The sequence below is a fragment of the Gambusia affinis genome, linkage group LG24 (assembly GCF_019740435.1).
Source record: "Gambusia affinis linkage group LG24, SWU_Gaff_1.0, whole genome shotgun sequence".
NCBI lineage: Eukaryota > Metazoa > Chordata > Actinopteri > Cyprinodontiformes > Poeciliidae > Gambusia > Gambusia affinis.
Genome location: NC_057891.1, coordinates 352,360 through 375,806, shown reverse-complemented (window position 1 = coordinate 375,806; position 23,447 = coordinate 352,360). Strand labels below are relative to the sequence as shown.

Genomic DNA, 23,447 nt, shown 5'->3' with positions numbered 1-23,447 from the left:
ATGGGGCTGCTGTTAATGTTATTTAAATACTTTTATGAATTGACAGTCAATTCAGTTTGAAATGATTAAAATTTAATTTGCTGCTCTTGAATAAAAGTTTATTATTTCAGAGAGAAAAACAACAGAGGTAAAATGTATCATTTCAAATGATAGCTAACAGGAACTCGTTTCGATGGAGCTTATTGTGAAAGTACACACCGGAAGTGAATTTTGTTTTGTAAACGCTCTAACTTTATCAAGTAGCTGTAGTTACCATCTGGATCCACTAGAGGGCAGAACCCGCCCTGCTCTGATATCAATAATAGTTCAGTTCGTGGCTCTGAAGCTAAAACATCAACATCATTCTGACTGTTTCCAGGATAATTCACCATTTCATAAATACTTTCCTACCTTCAGACTGATTTCTTGAAGACAAGAGAGTCCAAAACAGCAGACATGATCTCAGAGTCAGAGAGGGAACCGGGTCAGAGATGGGGCTGCTGTTAATGTTATTTAAATACTTTTATGAATTGACAGTCATTTCAGTTCGAAATGATTAAAATTTAATTTGATGCTCTTGAATAAAAGTTTTTTGTTTCAGAAAGAAAAACAACAGACGCTCTTAATGTTAAAGTACTCACCGAAAGTGAATTTTGTTTTGTAAAAGCTCAACCTTTATCAAGTAGCTGTAGTTACCATATGGATCCACTAGAGGCTCTGATATCAACAACAGTTCAGTTCGTGGCTCTGCAGCTAAAACATCAACATCATTCTGGCTGTTTCCAAGATAATTTAACTTTTCATAAATATTTGTCCTACCTTCAAACCGGAAGCCTGGCATCTTAGCGCTAAAACCAGACTTGTAGAGTTTTGCTTCAGCTCTGTTGGAGCTAAACCTCCGGTTAGGAACCACAGCTCCTCTGAAGCTGCTGCTGGAGTCTGTTAGCATCGCTAGCTCCGATCAGAGTCTCTGTGGAGCTGCTTCTAATTCACTGACAGATAAAACATTGATCTCATGTTAAAGTAGAAAGAAGATTTAAGAAATAAAACAGCAAAAACACGAAGAGAGCAACAAGTGCTTCACCAGCCTATCAGGAGCGGGATACTAGCTAACTGATTACTTAGACGTCTGCCCCCTAGTGGACTCAGTATGTAAATACAATCAGAGTAAAGCTAGAGAATTGATATATGAAAAGCACTTCCTTTGGATTCTTTCAAAGTAAAACACAGGAACTAAATTGTCCCGTAAATACATTTTAGCTTGTTAGTTTATTATATTATCAGAAAGCATAAGTGTGTAATTTTCTTAGGATGTGATATAAATTATATAACCGGGCTCTGAAGCAAAATTATCGTAATTATTCTATTTTTCAGAAAAAATAAATATTTTAATAATATTCTCCTGACTAAACAGGAAAATCAGCATCTTGGCGAACAAACCAGTTATTTATTTAAAAAGGAATGTATATAAATAACTCATCTATATATTAAATCAGCTGTCAGTCCATTAGACAGACCATAATAATATTAATATTTATAAAGAGAAAGATATAAACGTGATTAACTTAACAGAAGTCAGAAACCAGCTGCAGCTCCACAAACTCACCTCTATATTCAGAGCGGGGAATTTCCGCCCTCTTGTGGCCATAGTGGGAACTACAGTCCTGATAACGCTGCATTATTTACATTTAATATCCACTTAATGTGGAGTTTAGAGAAAAACTAACTGCAACTACATACTAAAATCATTTATGCTAGTTTGTTTAATATTAAATATATGAGCGATTATTAATTTCCTTTGTCCATTATATTACTTTAATAATAAATTAATGAGTCATTATCAGTGAACTGAAGGACATTCGCTGCTGTTCAGCATCAGAGTTTAAATCTGCAGCTGTTGATAATCAGTTTGTGTGTAAAACAAGCTACTGCTGGAGTCTGTTAGCATCGCTAGCTCCGATCAAAGTCTCTGCGGGGTGTTTTCAACTCTGTGGAGCTGCTTCTAGTTCACTGACAGATAAAACATTGATCTCATGTTAAAGTAGAAAGAAGATTTAAGAAATAAAACAGCAAAAACACGAAGAGAGCAACAAGTGCTTCACCAGCCTATCAGGAGCGGGATACTAGCTAACTGATTACTTAGACGTCTGCCCCCTAGTGGACTCAGCATGTAAATACAATCAGAGTAAAGCTAGAGAATTGATATATGAAAAGCACTTCCTTTGGATTCTTTCAAAGTAAAACACAGGAACTAAATTGTCCCGTAAATACATTTTAGCTTGTTAGTTTATTATATTATCAGAAGGCGTCAGTGTGTAATTTTCTTAGGATGTGATATAAATTATATAACTGGGATCTTAAGCAAAATTATCGTAATTATTCTGATTTCCAGAAAAAATAAATATTTCATAAATAGTCTCCTGACTAAACAGGAAAATCAGCATCTTGGCGAACTAGAAATTTATTTAAAAAGGAATGTATGTAAATAACACATCTATATATTAAATCAGCTGTCAGTCCATTAGACAGACCATAATAATATTAATATTTATAATGAGAAAGATATAAACGTGATTAACTTAACAGAAGTCAGAAACCTCTATATTCAGAGCGGGGAATTTCCGCCCTCTCGTGGCCATAGTGGGAACCACAGTCCTGATAACGCTGCATTATTTACATTTAATATCCACTTAATGTGGAGTTTAGAGAAAAACTAACTGCAACTACACACTAAAATCATTTATGCTAGTCTGTTTAATATTAAATCTATGAGCGATTATTAATTTCCTTTGTCCTTTATATTACTTTAATAATAAATTAATGAGTGATTATCAGTGAACTGAAGGACATTCGCTGCTGTTCAGCATCAGAGTTTAAATCTGCAGCTGTTGATAATCAGTTTGTGTGTAAAACAAGCTACTGCTGGGGCCTGTTAGCATCGCTAGCATCGCTAGCTCCGATCAGAGTCTCTGCGGGCTGTTTTTATCTCTGTGGAGCTGCTTCTAGTTCACTGACAGATAAAACATTGATCTCATGTTAAAGTAGAAAGAAGATTTAAGAAATAAAACAGCAAAAGCACGAAGAGAGCAACAAGTGCTTCACCAGCCTATCAGGAGCGGGATACTAGCTAACTGATTACTTAGACGTCTGCCCCCTAGTGGACTCAGCATGTAAATACAATCAGAGTAAAGCTAGAGAATTGATATATGAAAAGCACTTCCTTTGGATTCTTTCAAAGTAAAACACAGGAACTAAATTGTCCCGTAAATACATTTTAGCTTGTTAGTTTTTATATTATCAGAAAGCATAAGTGTGTAATTTTCTTAGGATGTGATATAAATTATATAACCGGGCTCTGAAGCAAAATTATCGTAATTATTCTATTTTCCAGAAAAAAATAAATATTTCATTAATATTCTCCTGACTAAACAGGAAAATCAGCATCTTGGCTAACAAACCAGTTATTTATTTAAAAAGGAATGTATATAAATAACACATCTATATATTAAATCAGCTGTCAGTCCATTAGACAGACCATAATAATATTAATATTTATAAAGAGAAAGATATAAACGTGATTAACTTAACAGAAGTCAGAAACCAGCTGCAGCTCCACAAACTCACCTCTATATTCAGAGCGGGGAATTTCCGCCCTCTTGTGGCCATAGTGGGAACTACAGTCCTGATAACGCTGCATTATTTACATTTAATATCCACTTAATGTGGAGTTTAGAGAAAAGCTAACTGCAACTACATACTAAAATCATTTATGCTAGTTTGTTTAATATTAAATATATGAGCGATTATTAATTTCCTTTGTCCTTTATATTACTTTAATAATAAATTAATGAGCGATTGTCAGTGAACTGAAGGACAGTCGCTGCTGTTCAGCATCAGAGTTTAAATCTGCACCTGTTGATAATCAGTTTGTGTGTAAAACAAGCTACTGCTGGAGTCTGTTAGCATCGCTAGCTCCGATCAAAGTCTCTGCGGGGTGTTTTCAACTCTGTGGAGCTGCTTCTAGTTCACTGACAGATAAAACATTGATCTCATGTTAAAGTAGAAAGAAGATTTAAGAAATAAAACAGCAAAAGCACGAAGAGAGCAACAAGTGCTTCACCAGCCTATCAGGAGCGGGATACTAGCTAACTGATTACTTAGACGCCTGCCGCCTAGTGGACTCAGTATGTAAATACAATCTTGTGGCCATAGTGGGAACTACAGTTCTAATAACGCTGCATTATTTACATTTAATATCCACTTAATATGGAGTTTATAGAAATACCAACAGTCTTCCTGACCCATATTGACAGTTTACTGACTCATATATTATCCTGAGATATTTTAATTCACTGTTTGGAGTTTAATATGTAATAAAAATTGTTTTAAATTATAAAATGTAGCTGATGTGTTAAACTCTTACAGGGTGTTTTTCTGATCAGATTGAATAAAATCCTGCTGTGACTCTTATGTAACGACAGTAAAGTAAACTGACTTGGTTTGACTTTATAATAGTGAAAATTAAAACAAAGATAAACATCCGGTTGAACAATTTACAGGAAGAATGTCTGTAGTTATGATAGTTCACCACCAGAGGGCAGTAAGAACTCAATTAACCATCATGTAATTGATAAACTTTAAACTTTTCACTAAATAGTTTCTAATGACATCAGCTATTCTAACTTAATCATGTCAGTAATAATCTATATAGTTAATACTTATATGTTATTAGAGATGGAGAAACATTATTAAAATAACTTAGGCACAAAGTGAACAACAGCTATTTAGAAAGTAATATTTTCTATTACTCTAGATGGAAATTTAGCTGAGCAAACATTACATTTTATTCTGTAAAACTCCCAGAAATATTAACTGTCGGTAAATTTGAGAATCAAAGTCTCAAAAAGCTACAAATATGAAGAAAAACTTTGGTTCTGTTCACTTTGTCAGTTTTTTTTTCTTTATTTACTGTTTACAGTTGTAGTCTTTAGTTACAGTCCATTTTTATTGAGCCCAGTTCCTGTTTTATTCAGGTGGTCTTGGTTCTGATTTTCATCTGATTTTGCTCGTCTCGCCTGTTTCTGGGTTCCTTTGTCACCAAAAGCATTAAAATCAGGTTCTGTTCTGTTCAGCCCGTCTGGTTTGTCTGGAAAGAAGATAAAATGAAGCTGAAAGTTGATTTTTTTTCCTCCATCTGATCTGATTTGTTCAAGGCGTTGAAAATCAAATAGATTATTAAAATAATAATCTCTGCAGTTTAATATTAATCTTCACATTTTAACATCTGAAAACATCTGGATTTATTGGTGAATTTACAGAAAAAGATCAGAGTTTAGAATCGGTACCAAAGACCACAAAGTTGACCCAAATGTCTGATTCAATATAAATAAATTGTTTTATTCATCTGTGTTACTGAGGGTGAACTGTAAAAAAACATTAATATGAAGACATTTTGAGCTCTAATGGTTGATATTTAACATGTATGAGGATGGAGAGAATAGAGGAAGATATGAAGCAAATGGTCTGAGACGGGAATCAAACCCACAACCTTCACATCAAGGATTAACCTCACTACCACCATACACTCTAAAACATTTATTATGTATTAAACAGAGTCACTAAATAAACTACAGGTACAGAACGCCTTCAATAATTATCTATATTTACTGCATTTCATGATAATCACAGTGTGTTCAGTGATTTTGTGATAACCAATAATTTTCTGATATATTGATCAGCTCTTATGTTGTAAAGAAAAATGGCTGTCATGAACTGGACATGCATCCACAGCAAAAGTATTTAATAATGTTGCCCTCATGTAGAAATATTCATTTTTAACTTTAAAACCACTCAGTGTAAATGTTTCTAAATGAGAGAACGACTAAAATATTTCTAGTTTATGGTTATTTGGCAGAAAATGAAACCTTGCTGCTGAAATTATCAGTCTGTGTGTAAACCTACGTTTAAATCCAATTATAAGTTTAGTTATTGATAAAGGAAGGCAACAGCAGGTATTTTTGGCAACATCTATAAAGATGGAAAACTACCCACTGATATCACAACATTCAACTCAAAGGCACCAAGCAACCGAAACTAAGAACTGAAACTTGTCTGTCTTGTTAGCAGAAGATGATTTGACTACTTCTAAAAAGGTATTTTCATTTTTTAAATGAATAATATACGGTAGACGCTGTTACTGAATTTCAAACGTAAGACTCTTCAGCAAACAGAAGCTGCTCCAGATCGGGCTCCGCCGTGGCGTCGCTGCGTCTCTTCAGCCACTCCTGTTGGCTCTCTGCCAGGCCCAGCGCCACCTCCTGGCTGCTCTGGGGATTGCTGAGCGGGTGGGAGGAGAAGTAGTCCCTCACTGCCTTGGTGGTGCAGGGCGAGAGGCAGAAACGGGGGTGCTGATCAGCATGGGACGGCTTCAGACCCGGGTCACTGGGCAGCCTGGTGCGGGTCAAGGCGGAGGCCTGATCGGCGATCTGCTGCTCTGGTTCTGAGCCTCGGCGCCGAGTCAGCCGGCTGCTGCAGTCCTCAACTGTTGGAGTTTTGGGTTGTCTGAACAGGGATAGAGCGGGTCTCCCGGGCTTGTAGAAGAACGGTGCTTCGCTCCTCTTTACGTTGACGTTGCCTCCAGGGTTGCTGAGCATGTTGCCCATCTGAACCGTCAGGGAAGATTCTGGCGGCCTGGCGGGTTTGGGAAAGCGAAGGCCGCCTGCGGTCCGGTGGAGCAGGGACGGGCTGGAGGGCGAGTCCTGCTGCGGGTTTTGGATGTTCCCTTTGTCTCCTGCGTCCTTTGAGCCTCGGCGGGACGATTTGGGTTTAGCTTGGCTGCTGCAGGTTGGTTTAGTGGCTCCACCCTGTAGGCAGATGAAGGTTAATCATTCACAAGCTTTCAAGGTGTTTCAAGTAAAAGTATCTTTTATTTTTCATAGCAAAGGAGAGTAATTATTCAACTGAAATAGTAATTAATGTTTTTTTGTCTTTCTCAGGTGTAAAAATGAGACAGAGGGCAGTTTCTCTTAGCCATTATTCAAAACAGGTAAGACAAGAGAACATGTCATTTGTAGGGTTTATAGTTAGCAAAATGTGGTGAATGTAGATGTGGCTTTGTGCAGCGTTATGGTTGCTTTGTGGTGGTTTTCAGTTAAATTTTAATGGAAGAGTTTGTATTTTCTTTGGTGGGTTGAGTATCTTGATTAGTAAGAGGGTTGACACAAATTCAAAGTGTTTTTATTTCCAACTTTTCACAACTCTTGAGAGAAAACTGAATTATTCAGAGTGGTTCAGTTGGTAGCACTGTTGTCTTTAGATAGATGATTAAAGATTGTTGGATAATTAATGTTTGAATTGAAGGAAACTTTTCAGTTTTACCTGTGGAACCAGTTTGTTTAATAAGAAATGTGACATTTGAAAGTAAAATCTAAATCCTTTATTAGGATTTAGTGTTTTTGCGCTAATCTGCTTTTCTCCATGTTTATGTTTTGAGTCACAAGTGGTTGTTGCGTAACCTCAAGATGTTTTCATTATTGGTTTATGTGTGAGTTTAGACAATAGGTATGTTTTTGTAGTATTTTCTGATTATGCTTAACAAACATCTGGCATGTTCTCTTGTGTGTTTCTGAATCAAACAGTCAGGTTTAGTAAATGAAGAGTGAATTTATTAGGACAGTTTTATCTAGTTGTCAGGCTTGTTTCCTTTGAATCAACACATGTGAATCTCATGATGTGTTTCAGGTGGAGTTACTGATACTTGAGTGAATCATCAGAGTGTTGCTAATATGTGGGACGGCTGTGAGGTTTCCCCAGCCGTCCCACATATTTACAACACTCTGATGATTCACTCAAATATCCGTAACTCCACCTGAAACACATCATGAGTTTCAGGTGTTTTGTTGGAAAAGCAGCATTGATGCTCAGTTTCTCCTCACCGCCCGCCTCTCCTCCTCCAAACTCTCTTGCTGAGTCAGCGAAAGCCTCCTGTCCTTCTTCAGCCAGGAGTTGGGGTGGAGGCCCATGCAGCCTTTCAGCGCCCCCTTGTGGAGAGCCTCTTTGGAGGACACAGTCTGTGGATCCGTGGGTTTGGCCAGGTTTGAGTTAGTGGGATCCGGAGACGATAGAGTGAACAAACTGACTACACCCGTAATGTCGCCACCGCTGCTTGACCTTTCACCCAGCTTCTCCTCTTCCTCCTCACCAGCAGATATGTAGGGACAGAACCTGGCAGCGTACGCTATAGCTGGCTCAGAGCGGCGCCGCCCCTGGGAACGCTGAGCTTCCGGGGAGGGCGACGACGTCTCAGCAGCCGGGGCTTCTGGGTCCTGGTCGTAGTCGCTGAACGTCAAGATGGAGTCAAGGCTGCTTGGTCGAAGAGGCCGTCTGCAGAAACCCGGAGAACCTCCGCTGCTGTCGTCCAACTCGTTCTCCAAACTGTCGTAGGACGAATCGGTCAGAGGGTAAACCCAGGACTCTGCAAACACGAGAGAGTGAGAGTATGGTTGGATTTCTACTTCTAGATATCTACAGTTAGATATTGTAGATATCAGTAGATGCTTTAGCTCAAAGTGTGACGCTACAGATAGTTTACCAAACGATAATCTTTAAAATCAGTAATGGGTTTAAAATCGAGTCACTCAAAAACAAAATGCTGAAACTACCAGAACTACTTACATGATGATAGGAAGTTCAGTTATACCTGCTGAGAGTTTGGATGTCGTTCAAAAGAATCTAACCAGTAATAAACTTCACCTCAACACTTTGCTTACTCTGATCATATAAATTGTTCTGGGATTGTTTTCTATTCAGCGATCCAGTTTTAAGCCAACTGGATGAATCACACTTCCAGCTTACGTCACTGTCAACTTAAAATGTTTTTACCTAAAGCGCCCTCCTCGCTGCTGCGTCTCCTTGGCAACCCCCCAAACATGGCGGACGGCTCCTCCCCCAGGATCTGCTCACAGTGATCGATCATGAACCTGACCAGCTCACACACCTGCAGCACAAGAAGAGAGAAAATAAAAACTTTGAAACCAACAATGAATGAAAGGCATTTCTGTCATTTTTAAGAGGATTAACCTACATTTGAAAAAGTCAAACGTCTAAATCTTTGAAAGCCTGCTGTGGTTTAGAAGCTTTAAATGCTCTGCTTGTGAAAACCCAAAGTTCCTCCAGACTGCAGCTCCACAAGCCAAACTAGCTGCATCGTTAGTCCAAATTCTCATGTAAAATCCAGATCTCACCTTTTTAGCTCCTCGTCCCTCCACCTCCGGACTGCAGGGCGCTCCTGGAGGCCACAGCAAACTGGGGGCGATGCACACGGACAGATTGAAGGACGTCATCTGGTTCTCCTCAGCGTTGGCCTGGACGGCGTGCAGCACGACCAGCAGGTGGCGCAGCAGCTGCGCGTTCTCCTTAGCCAGCCGACCGATCATCCTGCAGAGAACGGATGAAACCGTCACACTCTGAGTTTGAGTCTCAGTTCAAACACAGAGGAGCAGTTACCTCTTTAGGTCTTGGACCTGCTCTTCCTCATCATCCTCTTCCTCCAACACATCCATCCATTCCTCATAGACTTCACAGCCCAATAAGCTGCCTGGGATTCTGCGCAGGAAATCCTGAAAAACAAAATATTACTCAGAAATTAGAACTAGTTTAGACTCTCATACACTCATAAAATCAGTATTTCTCTAACTTTGGTCCACAGGCGCCCCCTAGTGGTCCACAAGGTACTGCATGTAAACAACCATTTGTTTCCCTTGACACCAGCACAAAGCGCTGTGCTACAGCTAGCTTACCAAAGCTTGAGACACAACCCAGAACTACCTCCTATCATTTCTATCTAACAAATTCAAGTTTGCTGTTATAAGTGAAGGAGTTGTGAGTATTTCTGTACCTTGAAGACTCCGGCGATGATGAAGACGTGCTCCTTGGTGAGAGGAAGCTCAGAGTTTCCGCCATCCAGAGATTCCCGGAGCTCTCTGACGGCCCGCGCCCCGGCTGACCTGCGGAATATTCCACGGGTCCAGCAGCCCTCATGGTACAAGAACACCAGCATGTCCTGATGGGGAAAAACAGCCACAACTTTGATTATTGTGATTTGCAACATCAAATATTTCAAATTAAATAAAAATATTCACTATGATGTTGAATGAAAATATACATTTTAGAAATGTAATAATCTAATTAACTAATTCATTAGCAAACACTTTTAAATGGCCTCAGTCTAGTTCTGTAGGTTATATTTAGGGTTTTAATTTTATGACCAGCACCAGAATGAATATGAGAAGAGACGTCTGGCATTGTTCAATGTGAAAAATAAAGCAAAACGTTACTTTACAAGATGGATTGTATATTTTATAACAAAATACACAGAAATGTTTCACTAAATATAATAATTCTGGGTGAATTGAAGAGGAAAAAGCCTCCAATTACCCTCTACTCAATATGATGAATGTGTGAAACAACTCTGGTCCTATTAATGAATAAAATTATCCAAACTTAAAGGTTGGATGTCTAAACATTCTTCAGTGTTGGACTTTAGGAGGAGTTTTCCACCTTGTGTGTATGTTGGCCTCCGCTCACCATGATCGGCTTGGGCAGAGAGCCGTCCACGCAGACGGAGCTGAGCGGCCGGCCGAACAGGCGGCCCGGAGCGTCTCCGGCCGCCGCCGGCTCGTTCAGGTGAGACGCTGATCCTCTCCAGAAGGCCAAACCCACCAGCGAACGCCGCCTTTTGAACGGCTTCTGGGAGAAATCTGAAACGTCCCAGAGAGAAATCTCAACGTTGTTCTCGTTTCTACAAAACGCCGGCAGGAAGCGGAGAAACACGGCGTACCTGTGAGCGGGTGGTGCTGAGGGGGTTCTGCAGGGCGGGGCTTCAGGATGAACTGACACTGCTTGTACACCTGCATCTGCTCCACCTGCATGGCCATCTGTCGGTCAGCAGGGGGCGCCGCGGCGTCCCGGCCGCCTCCTTCCTGAACCGCTGAGCTTTTCACGTGACTCATCTGGATGCTGAAGGGAAACTCATGACCTGAAACGAAGAGGAGACGAAAAACTGAATCTTACCAAACCTAGTGCAAATTTCTTAGAACACTTGAAATAAGACAAAAAAACAAGTAACTTTTCACCAAGATATAGGAGCTTATAGTATTGATGAAAAATTACTCTCACTTTATCATCAAGTTTAAGGAATTATTAACTTAAAACAAACTCATGTCTTGCTCAAAGCTTATCTATACATTAGTTTTGTCTTATTTCAAATGTACTAAGAAATTTACACTAAAAACTACACAAAATACTTTTTTTAGATTTTGTTTTTGCAGTGTAACTGATTTGTGACTTAGCCTTAAATATGTAATCACAGTACTTTAATTTTCTTTAATCCTGTTTGACTTTTCTGTCAGGAAACAGTTTGAGTCGCACGTAGACTTCATTACATTCTGCTGCTATCTGCTAATATAGCCTTAGCTAGCGAGCTAGCCAGCATTTTGCATTCATAACTGCCAAATGTAAATTATCAGCAGTTATCTGGACGACATTCGTTTCCACCGTTGGCTTAATTTAGCTCTACAGCTCTATAAAATGTATAATTTTCTGTTTTGTTTCATGGAGGCTTTGAAATGATTTGTATTGGAGTTACTGAAACCTGAAATCTGTCTCAGAATAAAGGAGCTGAATGAGTGTGCAGCTCACCAATCAGAGGGTAAGGTGTGTTGTCCCTCTTGGAGACGACCCACAGCTGGAAGTCTTTGACGTTTCCCTGACAACGACACATAAACGGTAACAGGTTTGAGGTCCAACAACAACAAAAAAATGCAGAATGTTTGGACTGACCCGCATCTCCAACTTTACTCACTATGATGCCAAACTGTTGCAGGGCGAGGCGGATCACCTCATTGGCCGAGTCCCAGTTGCTGACAGGAAGTGTCTTGGTCTGATCAGAGGGGTCAGAGGTCAGGAGAGGATCAGCGTACTGAGACAGAGGATGGTTGAGGCGTTACGTTCTCGGAGTCAAACTCACGACGGCAAAAGTGTTCAGCCCCTTCCCGTAAACTCTCAGAGGAATCGTCTTCGGCTCCTCCTTCTCCTTCTCTTCTTTTATCCGACTGCAGAGACAAAAAACTAATAGATTGAAACCTGATCATATCTGCGGATATATAAAAGATCAATCAATGCTCAGTAAAAGTGTTTCACCTCTTGAGGACGGAAAGCCATTTCTCCTTTTGTTCAGCTGAGCTACAAGAAAGTATGAAGAGCGTCAACAGCTTAAACACAAATGTTACAAACTGTTGAAAATTATGAAGAACTCAAAATAAACGTGACTTTCAGGTGATAATTAAGAACCACATTAACTAGGAATGTTAGTCGTCCATTAACTGGATTTTATCTTTTATCACAAAGATAAAAGACAAAAAAACATCAAAGGTTGAATTTTTCATAATATGCTGAATTTTAAAAAATTTGTCAGTTTAATAAACAGAAAATTTTGATTTTTCTCATATTTATAAAATCTAACAAAACAGGAATTTCTTCAGTTTTTGAATAGCAGAATAACAGATGAAAAGAATAAAACGTGAAATATTTAATTCTCCACAAACAGAAATACAGAAGTACCGTCTGTCATTGTATTTAATAAATCTAAAACTTTTCTCTTTTTCCATCAATTTAACACTTTTTATTGTGATTCTGTCTCCCGTCCTACAGAAGACAGTTTGGGCCACAATTCAGAGTTTTTTCTTAGAAGTAAAATTGTTTAAACATCATCAAATAAACCTAGTCTTAAAACTCAAAACTACCAAAACTTTTTGGGACAGTCTGGATCAAGTGCAGCATAATTGACACATAATTAAACATTTATTTGAACTTTGACATAAATTGAGATCACATTAAAATTCTAAGGAAAAAAAGCCCCAATTTTGGCTCTAATCCTCTTCACTAGTTGAAGATTAGGGCCTCATCTACGGAAGAAAAATTGTGACATAAAGAACAGAAACATGACGCCACAAGCACGGCTGGTTTTGAGGCGTTTGCATCCCTAACGGGAACTTTATGGACAGCGGTCCGGTTCAACAGGCGGTTCTCCTTCCCAGCTGGGTTACTTGTAGTTTTATAGGCTGCTGTGTTCATTCTTCATCCTGTCTGCTCTGCGTTTCTTTGACATCTAAGGTGCACTTTGCAGCATCGCCAGCATATCTCATCTGTTGCAACGTAAACACGGCGCGTGCAGCTCAGACCCACTTTCTGATTAGCTCCTCTGTTTGTCTTCGTCTACGGGATGCGCGTTGACACCATAAACATTTGGATTTTTGGTTTTCGCTGTAAATGTGTGTTACCTAAACAGAGCCACGCAGTTCCAGGTGGGCCAGCCCATGACGAAGCTCCGCTCCGGGTTCGTGCTTCCCTCACACACCTCGTCCGTACAGCCTGCCGTCCACGTCTCACACACGCGCACCTGGACTTTCTGCTTGAAGTTGTTGGCCGACCTGGAGACGCGGATGTCACACATGCTGATCGATGCCACAAAACACACGAAAAGACACACTAGCTACTGGTGCTTACTTGGCTTTGGCGATTACCAGAAGGTCGCTGAAGAGGAAGAGGTGCCGGTCCTGGGTCTGCATGCCCGTCTTCAACTGGGCGTGTCCGTAGAGGAGGAAGAACCTGTCAGAGCCGGTCAGGAAGGACCGGACCAGCGGACAGGTTTCTGGACACGTGGGGAACGAGACGCTCTCTCTGGAATGAGAACAAACAGGAAGTCCCGTCATGAACTGTGGAGAACTGTGGAGTTCTGCCTGCTAGAGGTGAACCGTTCACCAATCACCGATCTTTAACCTGACCTGCCGATTCTGATTTTTCCCAAAACCATTTTTTTAGTTTGAAATGTTGCTAAATATAGCAAGACAGAGACTGAGTTGTAAACAGTGGGGTGAATATTGCTAACTGCCAACGTGCAGACGTGACCTGGTGGGCGGGGTTAGAGGTCAAACCTCTCTCAGTGGAGAGCAAAAGAGGAAGGTGGTTGATTTCAAAAATCTTGAAAGAGTCTTATCTTCACGTGTAAGTATCAGCTGATAATCTCCCAAAATGAAGAAAATTGGCGCCGATAAGTTACTGCATCCCTACTTCAGTTCTCATATAAATCCCTCCTCTGATCAGCTCTTTAAAATCAATACTGCAGCCACCGACTCTGATCTGATGACAGAAAATAACCTTCGTCTGGCCTTTCATAGGCTCTTAAATTATTTGAATCTGAATCAAATCTACGAAGGTAAAATCAAAACTAAGTACACCCTATGATTAATCAACAGTGATGAATTACAGTCTAAAATACTTGGCTTATCAGTATTTTAGTGCTTCACACTTGCCAAGATGTTGTAATATAAGGTTTGCTGCAGTGCATTATGGGTAACCATCTACTTTGGTTTTATTTGTTCTAACACAGTTTGCTAACCTAACCTATAAACTGAATTGTCTAGTGCAGCATTTTGGATGAAAGTAAGAATAAGTAATGAATAACTCATTCATATAATAAATTAGAATATAATCCGAGTTTCATTGAAGATTTCTAAACCTAATTAGTCTCTGATTGGTTAGTTCAGCAGTGTGTCCCTCCTCCTGCAGGAGCATTTTAATTAGGTTACTTATTCTTCACTTTCACACTCTGTATGTCCAAAGCTGGTCTCTATTAATAGGCGCCTGATCCTTGGATAAGCTTGTCAACAGCAGGATTACCAATTAGACTGGATCTAAACACTTTACTCATAAGTGTGAGTCATTTCAAACTCTGCACGTGTGTGTGTGTGTTAATCAGAGCAGAGCGAAGGCGTATTACATCAATTCACATCTGTAGGCGGCCTTAACTAGAGGAAAGCAATTTCTTCCTCCAAATAAGTTACAAATATGACCCGACTCTGTACTGCTACTCTCCATGAGCGACACTGTCAATTCGTTTGCCGTTCAGTCAGATCAGCATACGCCGTCAGAACGTCATACTTGTAGCACAAAGTGACGGCTATATCCGTCAGACACTGGCATTACCTCATGCTTTCATTTAATCAACAAAATGACGTAAAGTCATATACTTCTTTATTAACAGCTGTAGGACATCCCGAATTAGCGCTTAGCTAGTCAGACCATCATCAAAGAACAGGGAGGCGAGTTTTATACAGGGCTTGGTTTGTAGCTAGACCCTGCTTTAAAAACACTTTGAAACCCCGACAGTGGATATATCTCCATCTAGTTATCACTGAAAATAATTTATTGACTTATTTTTGTTGTAACCCTAACCCTAACATAGCCTAAGTGAACCAAATCGTAACTTTGAGGGTACCTGGACAACGTTTTGGACCTGGTGAGAGCCTTGGTGATGACCAGCGACGGGGCGGACTGACGCCGGTAATCCTGAAACTTCGTCCGCTAAAAACAAACAAACACAGGAGTCAAACAGAGAAGAATAAATGCATGTTGATAGAAATATTGGCTTTTTTCTTCCCATTGAAGGTTTGCCAGCCCCAATATTTGGCTGTTTCTCCTAGAGCTACTCCTCCCAACAACTCTGTTGTTTCTCTCCACTGTCGCCCCAGGAATAGTTGCTGTCGCTACGACAACAACTCAGCTGGGGTTCCTTAAAAGACATTTTTGTTTAGCATTAGACAACAGGATGTAAATACGACACGACTGCATCGTACCGACAAGGATGGAATTGATTCCATTCAAATTGAACCTGGTCTGGTTTCACATAGTAGAACAAAAATTTTATCTGTTTAGTTAAACGCTTTGAGATAAAATTACTTGTGAAATTGTTTTGGGGTTTTTCTCATATAATGCATTAATATTTAATGTCAATTCTCACACAGCAGCAGCATCAAATTAAAAACCAAAACAAAACATCCGGTGATCGGACTAAACTTTCACATATTTCCAAATTGAAGCCCAGCAGCTGCGGCTGGCATCCATACTGGTATCCTATTATCTTTGTGTCCTTACAGGGATCAATAAGTTTCATTTAATCTAATTGTGAAAGGCTTTGGGAAGCTAATGCAGGGGGAACAAACAGCCGTTACGTAACCGTAGTTTCTTTCATTGTACATCAGATTAACCCACTTACTGGTGATCGCCTGATGCAGAACTGATGCACGGCGCCTTGGAAAGTTTTTATGTCACAAATAAACACAATGTGAATGGTTAAAACTAATACTTGCCCCACTTTTCATAAACCATGATTACATTTTTTTCTTACACTCTGCAGCCGTAAAACACTTTGGTTGGCCTAACATGTAAAATCCAAATAAAACACAAAGATGAATACATACCTTACCATAGGAGTGACATTTTTGATTGTCTTAGAGGAGAAAAAAATTAACTACCCTGCAAATATGCAGTCAGTTCTGCAAGTTTGCATTCAATAAGCAGAAGTAAAACGAGGCGAATGGACGTGTTTGCAGATTTGTTCGCTCACAAATGTAAACGTCTCCGTGGAAACGTGGAGTTAAGACTGTTTTTGAGCTCCAAGCTAAAAAATGGCTCTAGAGTTAACAAGTCCATCAGCTGAGAAAATACAGGGTAAACTCTAAATCGTCTGAACTGACAGTCACATCCACACGTTTCTGTCGTTTCACTCGGTCGCAGAGAGGTGAAACATTCCTAATGTTCCAGCCACGGCATCACAATGTTCGCTTTCACAACTAAATACAACCCAAAATATCCCAGTATGTAGATGTTGCTCCGCTACAGAAACATTAACTGATTCTAGATCAGTTTTTTTTAAACAGAAAACACTCCAGGTTGGCTTAGGTGAAACGAAGGATGAGTATGTTTAAAAGCAGCTAAGGTACAGTAGAGGATCTGTGATGCTGTGGGAACTGGAAATCAATCCGTCTACCTGGCTTAGTTAAACCTCTAAAAATTATTTACATTTTTTAAATGTTTTCAATAAAAATATGCTGAAATGGTTCCTCATTTAAACACAAGTGAAGCCAAAAATTGTCTTTTTAGCAACCAGGATAGAGTCCAATAGGAAGCCTTTATTTATTATATGTAGTTCAAATATCCTGATGCTCTGAAAAATGGAAAAGGTGCAGTAGTTCTCAGAGGAAACGTGTTTGTTATCCAAACATCACGCCGCTCATGGAAGTAAAACCAAAAAGGCTCGAAGCTAACAGGCGAGGATTTAAAGCTTTAAACTTTATTAAAATGTATCAATAAGTTCTGATTGAACTGTAAGTAAGTAGCTCTGACACTGATTCTGATTGGTCAGAACTGGATCTTAAATAAATAGATCTAAACTGAGCCTATTTTTCAGCAAATTGCCTCAAAACTGTATTTAACATTTAAATAAAACTGAATTAAACTTATATAATAATTCAAATAGTTACAATACATAAATTGGGGTAGTCTCTAAATTCTGAATTTCTTATGGTTTTCTCATTACAGCTCAAACCTATAAAGTTTTTACATTATTAAATTGTATATTGTAACTGGATTTTATACTATTTTCCCAATTATTGATGCTTTCATTGAACATACAGTGACAAAAAAGCAAAATAATCCCCACATAGGGAGTTTTTTGGGTTTTAAATATCATTTAATAATTTATTATAACAACAATAAATCAAATTTATTACCATCATAAGAAATTAATCGTGATAAATAAACGATACGATAAATGCTAAGCTCTGTAAGGAAGACTGAATGTTAGCTTCTAATGCTAAGAAGCTTAATAAGGAAAATTACCATATATTTGGTGTTTGAACTAATGAATTGGCAGTTATAAACATTTTTAGAGGGTTCGGATTTTATTTATATTCCAGTTGTGATCTCTAATGGAGGTCCGTTGTATATTTTTTGTTCACGATATAATAGATTAAAGTTTGTGGTGAGAAAATGTGAAACTCTTGAACAGTCAGACCCAGATTGAGGAAGTACAAATACCCTGACACCTCCAAATTACCCACCAGTTCGACCCTAACGCAATTAATAGTAGATCCCGGTGTCACTATAGTGAAAGTCCTGAACTCTAACCTACCCTCTGTCCCAACACAGGTACAACTCATTCATGTGGAGTGGAAGGCAAGTAGCGCCACAACAACAATATCAAACAACATTTCAGCTTTAAACTCCCCAGGATGGAAAAACGGGGGGAAATCTCACCCGTTTGTTGTCCTGCTGTCCGGCGCGGCTCAGGCCGTCCTGCTGTTGCTGCTGCGGAGACATGTTATCCATTCAGTCCCAACGCCTCAATGTCCAGCTGTCCTGAGGAGACGCAGCGGGGAGAGAAATCCCATTAATAACCTCCGTGTCGTAAACACGCGAGACATTTCAGCAGAAACCAACTGTACAAAAACAGCATAAAAAAACGCGGCGTAAGGAAAGAATGTGATCAACTTTATAAATAAAGTTAAAGGCAAAAGCAACACAGCTGACGTCCTTCCTCCCAAAACGCCATCAGTGAGAGACTGAGCTGTAACCACAAGCAGCCCCTGTTTGGATTAACAACCGCTGTGCCAATTCTTAATGCGTCTTTACGCACGGCGCGGAGGCGGCGCCGTCGCGCTGCAAAAAATAGGTCTCCACTATTTTTACCTAAACCGGCCCATTCAAATAGCCGATAATCAGGTTGGAGCTACTGGGTCTGGACATCTTTACGAACAAGGGTTTCAATCTACAGTCAAACATGAAAAAAATATTATCGATATGATAAAAAGTCGCGAACATGCCCTACAAACGAAAATGCTCCAATACTTTCTCACTGTGTCACTTTACCACTATAAACGTCTATGTTTTTATTTGGATTTTACGCGAAACAAACAAAATATAGACATGGAACAAGAATTAGGCGTGTTTCCAACATTTTTTACAAATACAAACGTAAAGATTAGGGATAACTTCAGGGACTTTGGTGCTCATAGACCGGTTAGGGAGAACGATGTTGAGAAATTTAAAACAGGACAAAAACATTTCTCAAACATTTAAACATCTTATAACTTAAAGTTTCAATTTCTGTCGTCTGGAAAAAGTACAAACCTAAAGACAAGTCAAAGTAGAGACCCTCTGGCACTGTCAAAAAGTAAACAAGAATAAATATTTTTCATTCCACGGCGCTTATAGAAAATAGAAAAAAAAAAGAATAACCTACATAAAACTCACAAATTTTGAGATTAATCTCAGACACTTAAAGAAAAAACTTGGGATTTTTCAATTAAACTTTTAGTCGCAGTTTTTCTAACTTCAAGGTCCTACATTTGCAATTTTGTTTCAGAACATTTCTCAAATTACATTTCTTTTCTCAAACATTTCCAACTTTTTCCTTCTCTGAATATTTTCAGATATTAATCTCACAATTTCAGAGTTTCTTCTGGAAAATTTGGACCTCAGAAATGTGCTGGCTTTCTTCTTTTCTGACATTTTTTTTTAGCCAAATCTAAATTTGTTTTTGACATCTACAATGGCTCTACTTTGAAATTATCTTTTAATTTCACTCTACAATCTTTCCTATATCTCATGTTGGTCATTTATACAAAAAGCTTAAAAAAAATCAAGTAGGAATAATTTTGTAAGTCACTTTAATGTCAATTACTATATTAATAATCGATTATCTCACTTCAATAACTGGAATTATATTTAGATTTTGATACGGAAAAAGTGCAGACATCCGAAAATCCCCTGGACAGAGAACTGAATGGATAAAATATGACAAAAATGTGAAATCTATAGCACTAATTAGAAAGTAGGCTATAATCGTACAATATAGGCCACTAGATCAAGTCTTTAAAAAGGCAACATCAGAAAAGTTAAAATAGCTAAAATATTCCGGAAAGCGTTTTAAAATAATGCAGACAAAGAGCTTCTTTGTACTTTGGTTAAACAACAAAATAAACCAATCTTTTTTCATAAACAGAAGTGGGCCAGAAAGTGGGCTAAAGAAGAACGAGGCCACAAAGTGAAGAACAGAGAAGTATTCATTCCCCACATTAAACTGGATCACTTCAATGATTAGCTCCCCTCCTGTTGGTAATGAACGGCCTTGGGCATGGCGAAGAAAAGTAACACGTCCCCCTTCACGTCTCCAAACATCCCTCCGTCTTCTTCTTCTTCTTCTCCTTTGACACATCAGTTTGACCCAGGAGGTTCTTTAAAGGTCAGAAGGAAATGTGATGTTTCACATGTGGCTTCTGCTTCCTAACATGAATTAGCCCTTTGTGGAAATAACCCAAAGATTTAATAAAAAAAAAAAAGCAGTACAATAAATAACGTTTTAATCCATTTTATTCAGCAGAGAAGCAACACAATTAATTTCATAAATTATTAAAGTAACAGTGATTTTGAGAAAGAGAAAACATTGATGTCCAAAGTCCTGCTTGGTCCGGACAGATTTCAGGTGTCAAATGAAACCAGTAACAAAATAAAACTTACCTGCATCTTCAGAAAAAAGCATTTTTCCCCAAACCGATTTGTTTGTTTCTGTCGCATCTAAATGTTTCAGATAAAATTCATTCTAATATTAAAGATAAACTTGGTCAACAGAAAATCACTTTATTTTTTTACAGGATAAAAAGTAAAAAGTTATCCCTTCTTAGCTGCCAGATCTGTAGACGTATTTTAACCAGAACCCATCAGACGACATGAAGTAGGCTAATAAATGTTAAAATCCACACAACCATTATCTTACAATGATGTCCAGTTGTTATTATTATTATTATCCGTAGATTTTCTTGTCTTGTTATGAGTTAGTTCAGTTAGTGATATATTAAATTAAATTGAGGTAAGCCACAGGATGGGATAAGTGTTCACGTCTTCCTGCTCCTTTTCAAACAGAAAAGTAGTGGTAAACTAATTATTTTATTCCTGGTTTTTAAAAACCAGTTTGAAATAAATAAAATAAAACAAACGTTCTCTAACACTTGTACGTTTCCTTTAGAAAATCTTTGTGGTTTTGATGATTATTGGAGCAACAGAAGTGCAACTAAACTCCTTGGAAAAACTTCTTAACCCTCTAAATTTTATGTTTATAGACCTGAAAGTTACAACCCTCAACATTAAGATTGAAATCCAGTCTAAAAGATATAAATGTGTGTGTAAGCAAAAATTTACCAGTTTCATGGCTGCACTACTAGTAGCATCTGGCACACAGAACCTGCAACAGACAAGGACAATTACAACTTTATAAAAATGGATCAGAAATTTAACAGAGTATTATTATATGTGTGCAAAAACAAGTGAAAAGAAAGCAGCTTTACATTCAAAACATGAAATAAAACAACTTCCTGTCACCAAAAAAAAATATTTCAGAAAGTTCTAGTTCAGCTGAAATTAATGTTTAATATTCTGAGGTTTGACAAATTTAGAGCCAAAAGGTTTTTCCAAAAAACCAAATTACTTATTTTCCTTTGTCAGAAACTTTTAATATGTTCAGTAATTTAAAAAAGCAATACTTTAAACCCTAAACTAAGCCAAACAAAAAGTTTAAAGTATCCATACAATAATCACACTCAGTGGTGACTGCTTAAACTATAATGTTCAATACATTGATGGCAAAACCTCTTAAAGACACAGTGCCAGAATTTGTATCATCAGGTGATTCAAAGCAATGATACAAAATGACCCAAAACACAGAAAAAGCTTTTTTTAAGAGCAGGAAAGAGCGATCCAGTCACCAGATGTTCAGATATATTTAAGCTGGATGGAAAAAAATAAAAACGTTCCAGACATTAAAAAGCTAAATCCTCTTCCTGGTCTGGATGTTAATACACTAAAAACCAAAGCGGAGAGTCGGCCAACATCCCGATGAGCAGGTAAGAGAACATCAAGTACTTATAATTATTGGGTCTTCACTGATTTTCAGGTTTAATATCATGAATTTCAACGGAAAAAATAGAAAATATTTCAATAAGTTCAAAAGATTTACTAGCAATACTTCATGTTATTGCAAGTAGTTACTATTTACAGCATGATAATGTTAAAATAAATACTTTTAAATTTGTAGCTTGTATAAAACATGCTTTACCTTTTGGAGATTAAACATAATCTATCAAATCACAGTGATGATACGTAAAATGTTAAAAATCTCACCTGAACTGTTAATCCTTTACAAATAATTTGTCTTCATTAAAATTCAACTTCCAGTTCTACTGAATATTTCAAACTTGTCTTTTTTATTTACTTTTAAAGCTACCTAGTTATGTTTAATTGTAGTTTATGAAGTTATGAATTGTTTTGTCCTTCAAAAGTTTTGTCAACTGATAAACGCTATAAAAATAAACTTCGACTTGAAGATCAGGGCTCATTCAACATTTATCCACTAGCTTTCCCAACTGTGGTTTAAATTAGGGGCATTTACTTCCTGCAAGTTCAACACTTACATGTCCTGAGATGCTGCAGATCTTCAACAAACTATGATTAGTTGAAAGAAGTAGCATTTGGAAGATGTTTGAACTTAAGCCATTTTTCTAAACACAAAGTTTCCTTGACGTTCTCCCTCCACCCAAAAAATAAATAACTAAACCAGGAAACGAAAGGAAATAGCTTTTAGCAGTATTTTGCTATCCATCCTAGCACCAATTCCTTTTGCTAACAAAAACTTTGTCGCAATTAAAATGAAATGGATTAGCAATAATATCAGCTCAGTCGAAAGGCATCTCCAAAACGGGCATCTTAGAGTTAACATAATACTTGTCACCATCAAATTTTTGACCAATTTATTATGCTAAAAGAACAAACATTTTACAAAACAAAAACTGAAAATATGTCAATGAAGTTCCAGAAACCAAAAGCTTGAAATGACTTACACAAAATAAGATTAAAATACTAGAAGTGATGCTTTTTAATCAAACATTTAAAGGATGGAGATATTTATTGTTTAAATAAAGACAAAAAAACATTTTATTTCTCTTGACCATCAAGTACAAGATGCAAAAAGCTACAGAACATTTTCTGTAGTTCTGAACAAAAAATAAGGAGAAATAAAATCCAAAAACCAAATAAAAGGAGGATTTTACAGTACTCATTCTTATGGAAAAGGTTCAGAAAGTAACAAACACAAAACGTTTTAAAACCTTTTAATTGCAAGATTTCTAACCCGCAGCAACTTCAATATGTTGCAATCATTAAACAAAATCCCTAAAGGTAAATAAAGCCTGTGACTTCTCAGTGACTGTACATGTGGCTTCTTTCATTCATAATACAAATATGCTCTCGCTTAGTCATTGTTCAACTGTACAATCTCCATAACAATAGCACAACACACCATATTCCTGTTACAAGTGATTATTCTTATCTACAGTTAATAATAATCACTTATTTTAAAAATCTATATAGATAAACAACAGGAACCGTTAAAAGATTCTTGCAGACTCCACATTCTGCACACAAACAATATTTTAAAAAAGCACCAAAGCCTGACTACACACTCTGTTTTAAATGAAAAACATTTTCATTCAAGTTTAAAAATGTTGCTGTCCAAAAGCTTA

At 38.0% G+C, this 23,447-nt stretch overlaps 3 protein-coding genes across 8 annotated transcripts in view; all 3 read right to left on the bottom strand.

The window, feature by feature from the left end:
• LOC122827331 (NLR family CARD domain-containing protein 3-like) overlaps positions 1 to 23,447 on the bottom strand; it is a 400,427-nt gene that overhangs the window by 50,751 nt on the left and 326,229 nt on the right. The gene's annotated exons all lie outside the window — the stretch shown is intronic.
• Positions 1 to 23,447, bottom strand: part of LOC122827329 (NLR family CARD domain-containing protein 3-like) — a 138,683-nt gene that overhangs the window by 45,803 nt on the left and 69,433 nt on the right. The gene's annotated exons all lie outside the window — the stretch shown is intronic.
• The window catches only part of LOC122827333 (rho GTPase-activating protein 20-like), a 23,309-nt gene continuing 4,772 nt past the window's right edge, over positions 4,911 to 23,447 (bottom strand). The window contains exons 1-17 of one of the 5 annotated variants that reach the window (XM_044110154.1): positions 21,073 to 21,120; positions 18,133 to 18,234; positions 15,314 to 15,399; positions 13,543 to 13,716; positions 13,317 to 13,466; positions 12,178 to 12,219; positions 12,005 to 12,089; positions 11,840 to 11,917; positions 11,677 to 11,743; positions 10,817 to 11,014; positions 10,564 to 10,736; positions 9,875 to 10,039; positions 9,484 to 9,596; positions 9,222 to 9,414; positions 8,860 to 8,974; positions 7,914 to 8,452; positions 4,911 to 6,842 (exon numbers count right to left, since the gene is read on the bottom strand). In XM_044110154.1, the coding sequence (XP_043966089.1) occupies positions 6,183 to 6,842; positions 7,914 to 8,452; positions 8,860 to 8,974; positions 9,222 to 9,414; positions 9,484 to 9,596; positions 9,875 to 10,039; positions 10,564 to 10,736; positions 10,817 to 11,014; positions 11,677 to 11,743; positions 11,840 to 11,917; positions 12,005 to 12,089; positions 12,178 to 12,219; positions 13,317 to 13,466; positions 13,543 to 13,716; positions 15,314 to 15,399; positions 18,133 to 18,204 (2,910 nt within the window). In that variant the 5' untranslated portion in view covers positions 18,205 to 18,234; positions 21,073 to 21,120 and the 3' untranslated portion in view covers positions 4,911 to 6,182. Of the gene's footprint in view, positions 6,843 to 7,913; positions 8,453 to 8,859; positions 8,975 to 9,221; positions 9,415 to 9,483; positions 9,597 to 9,874; positions 10,040 to 10,563; positions 10,737 to 10,816; positions 11,015 to 11,676; positions 11,744 to 11,839; positions 11,918 to 12,004; positions 12,090 to 12,177; positions 12,220 to 13,316; positions 13,467 to 13,542; positions 13,717 to 15,313; positions 15,400 to 16,295; positions 16,382 to 18,132; positions 18,468 to 21,072; positions 21,121 to 23,447 lie in introns of those variants that run through there. The other 4 variants (XM_044110155.1, XM_044110158.1, XM_044110157.1 and 1 more) reach the window with 4 other exon arrangements.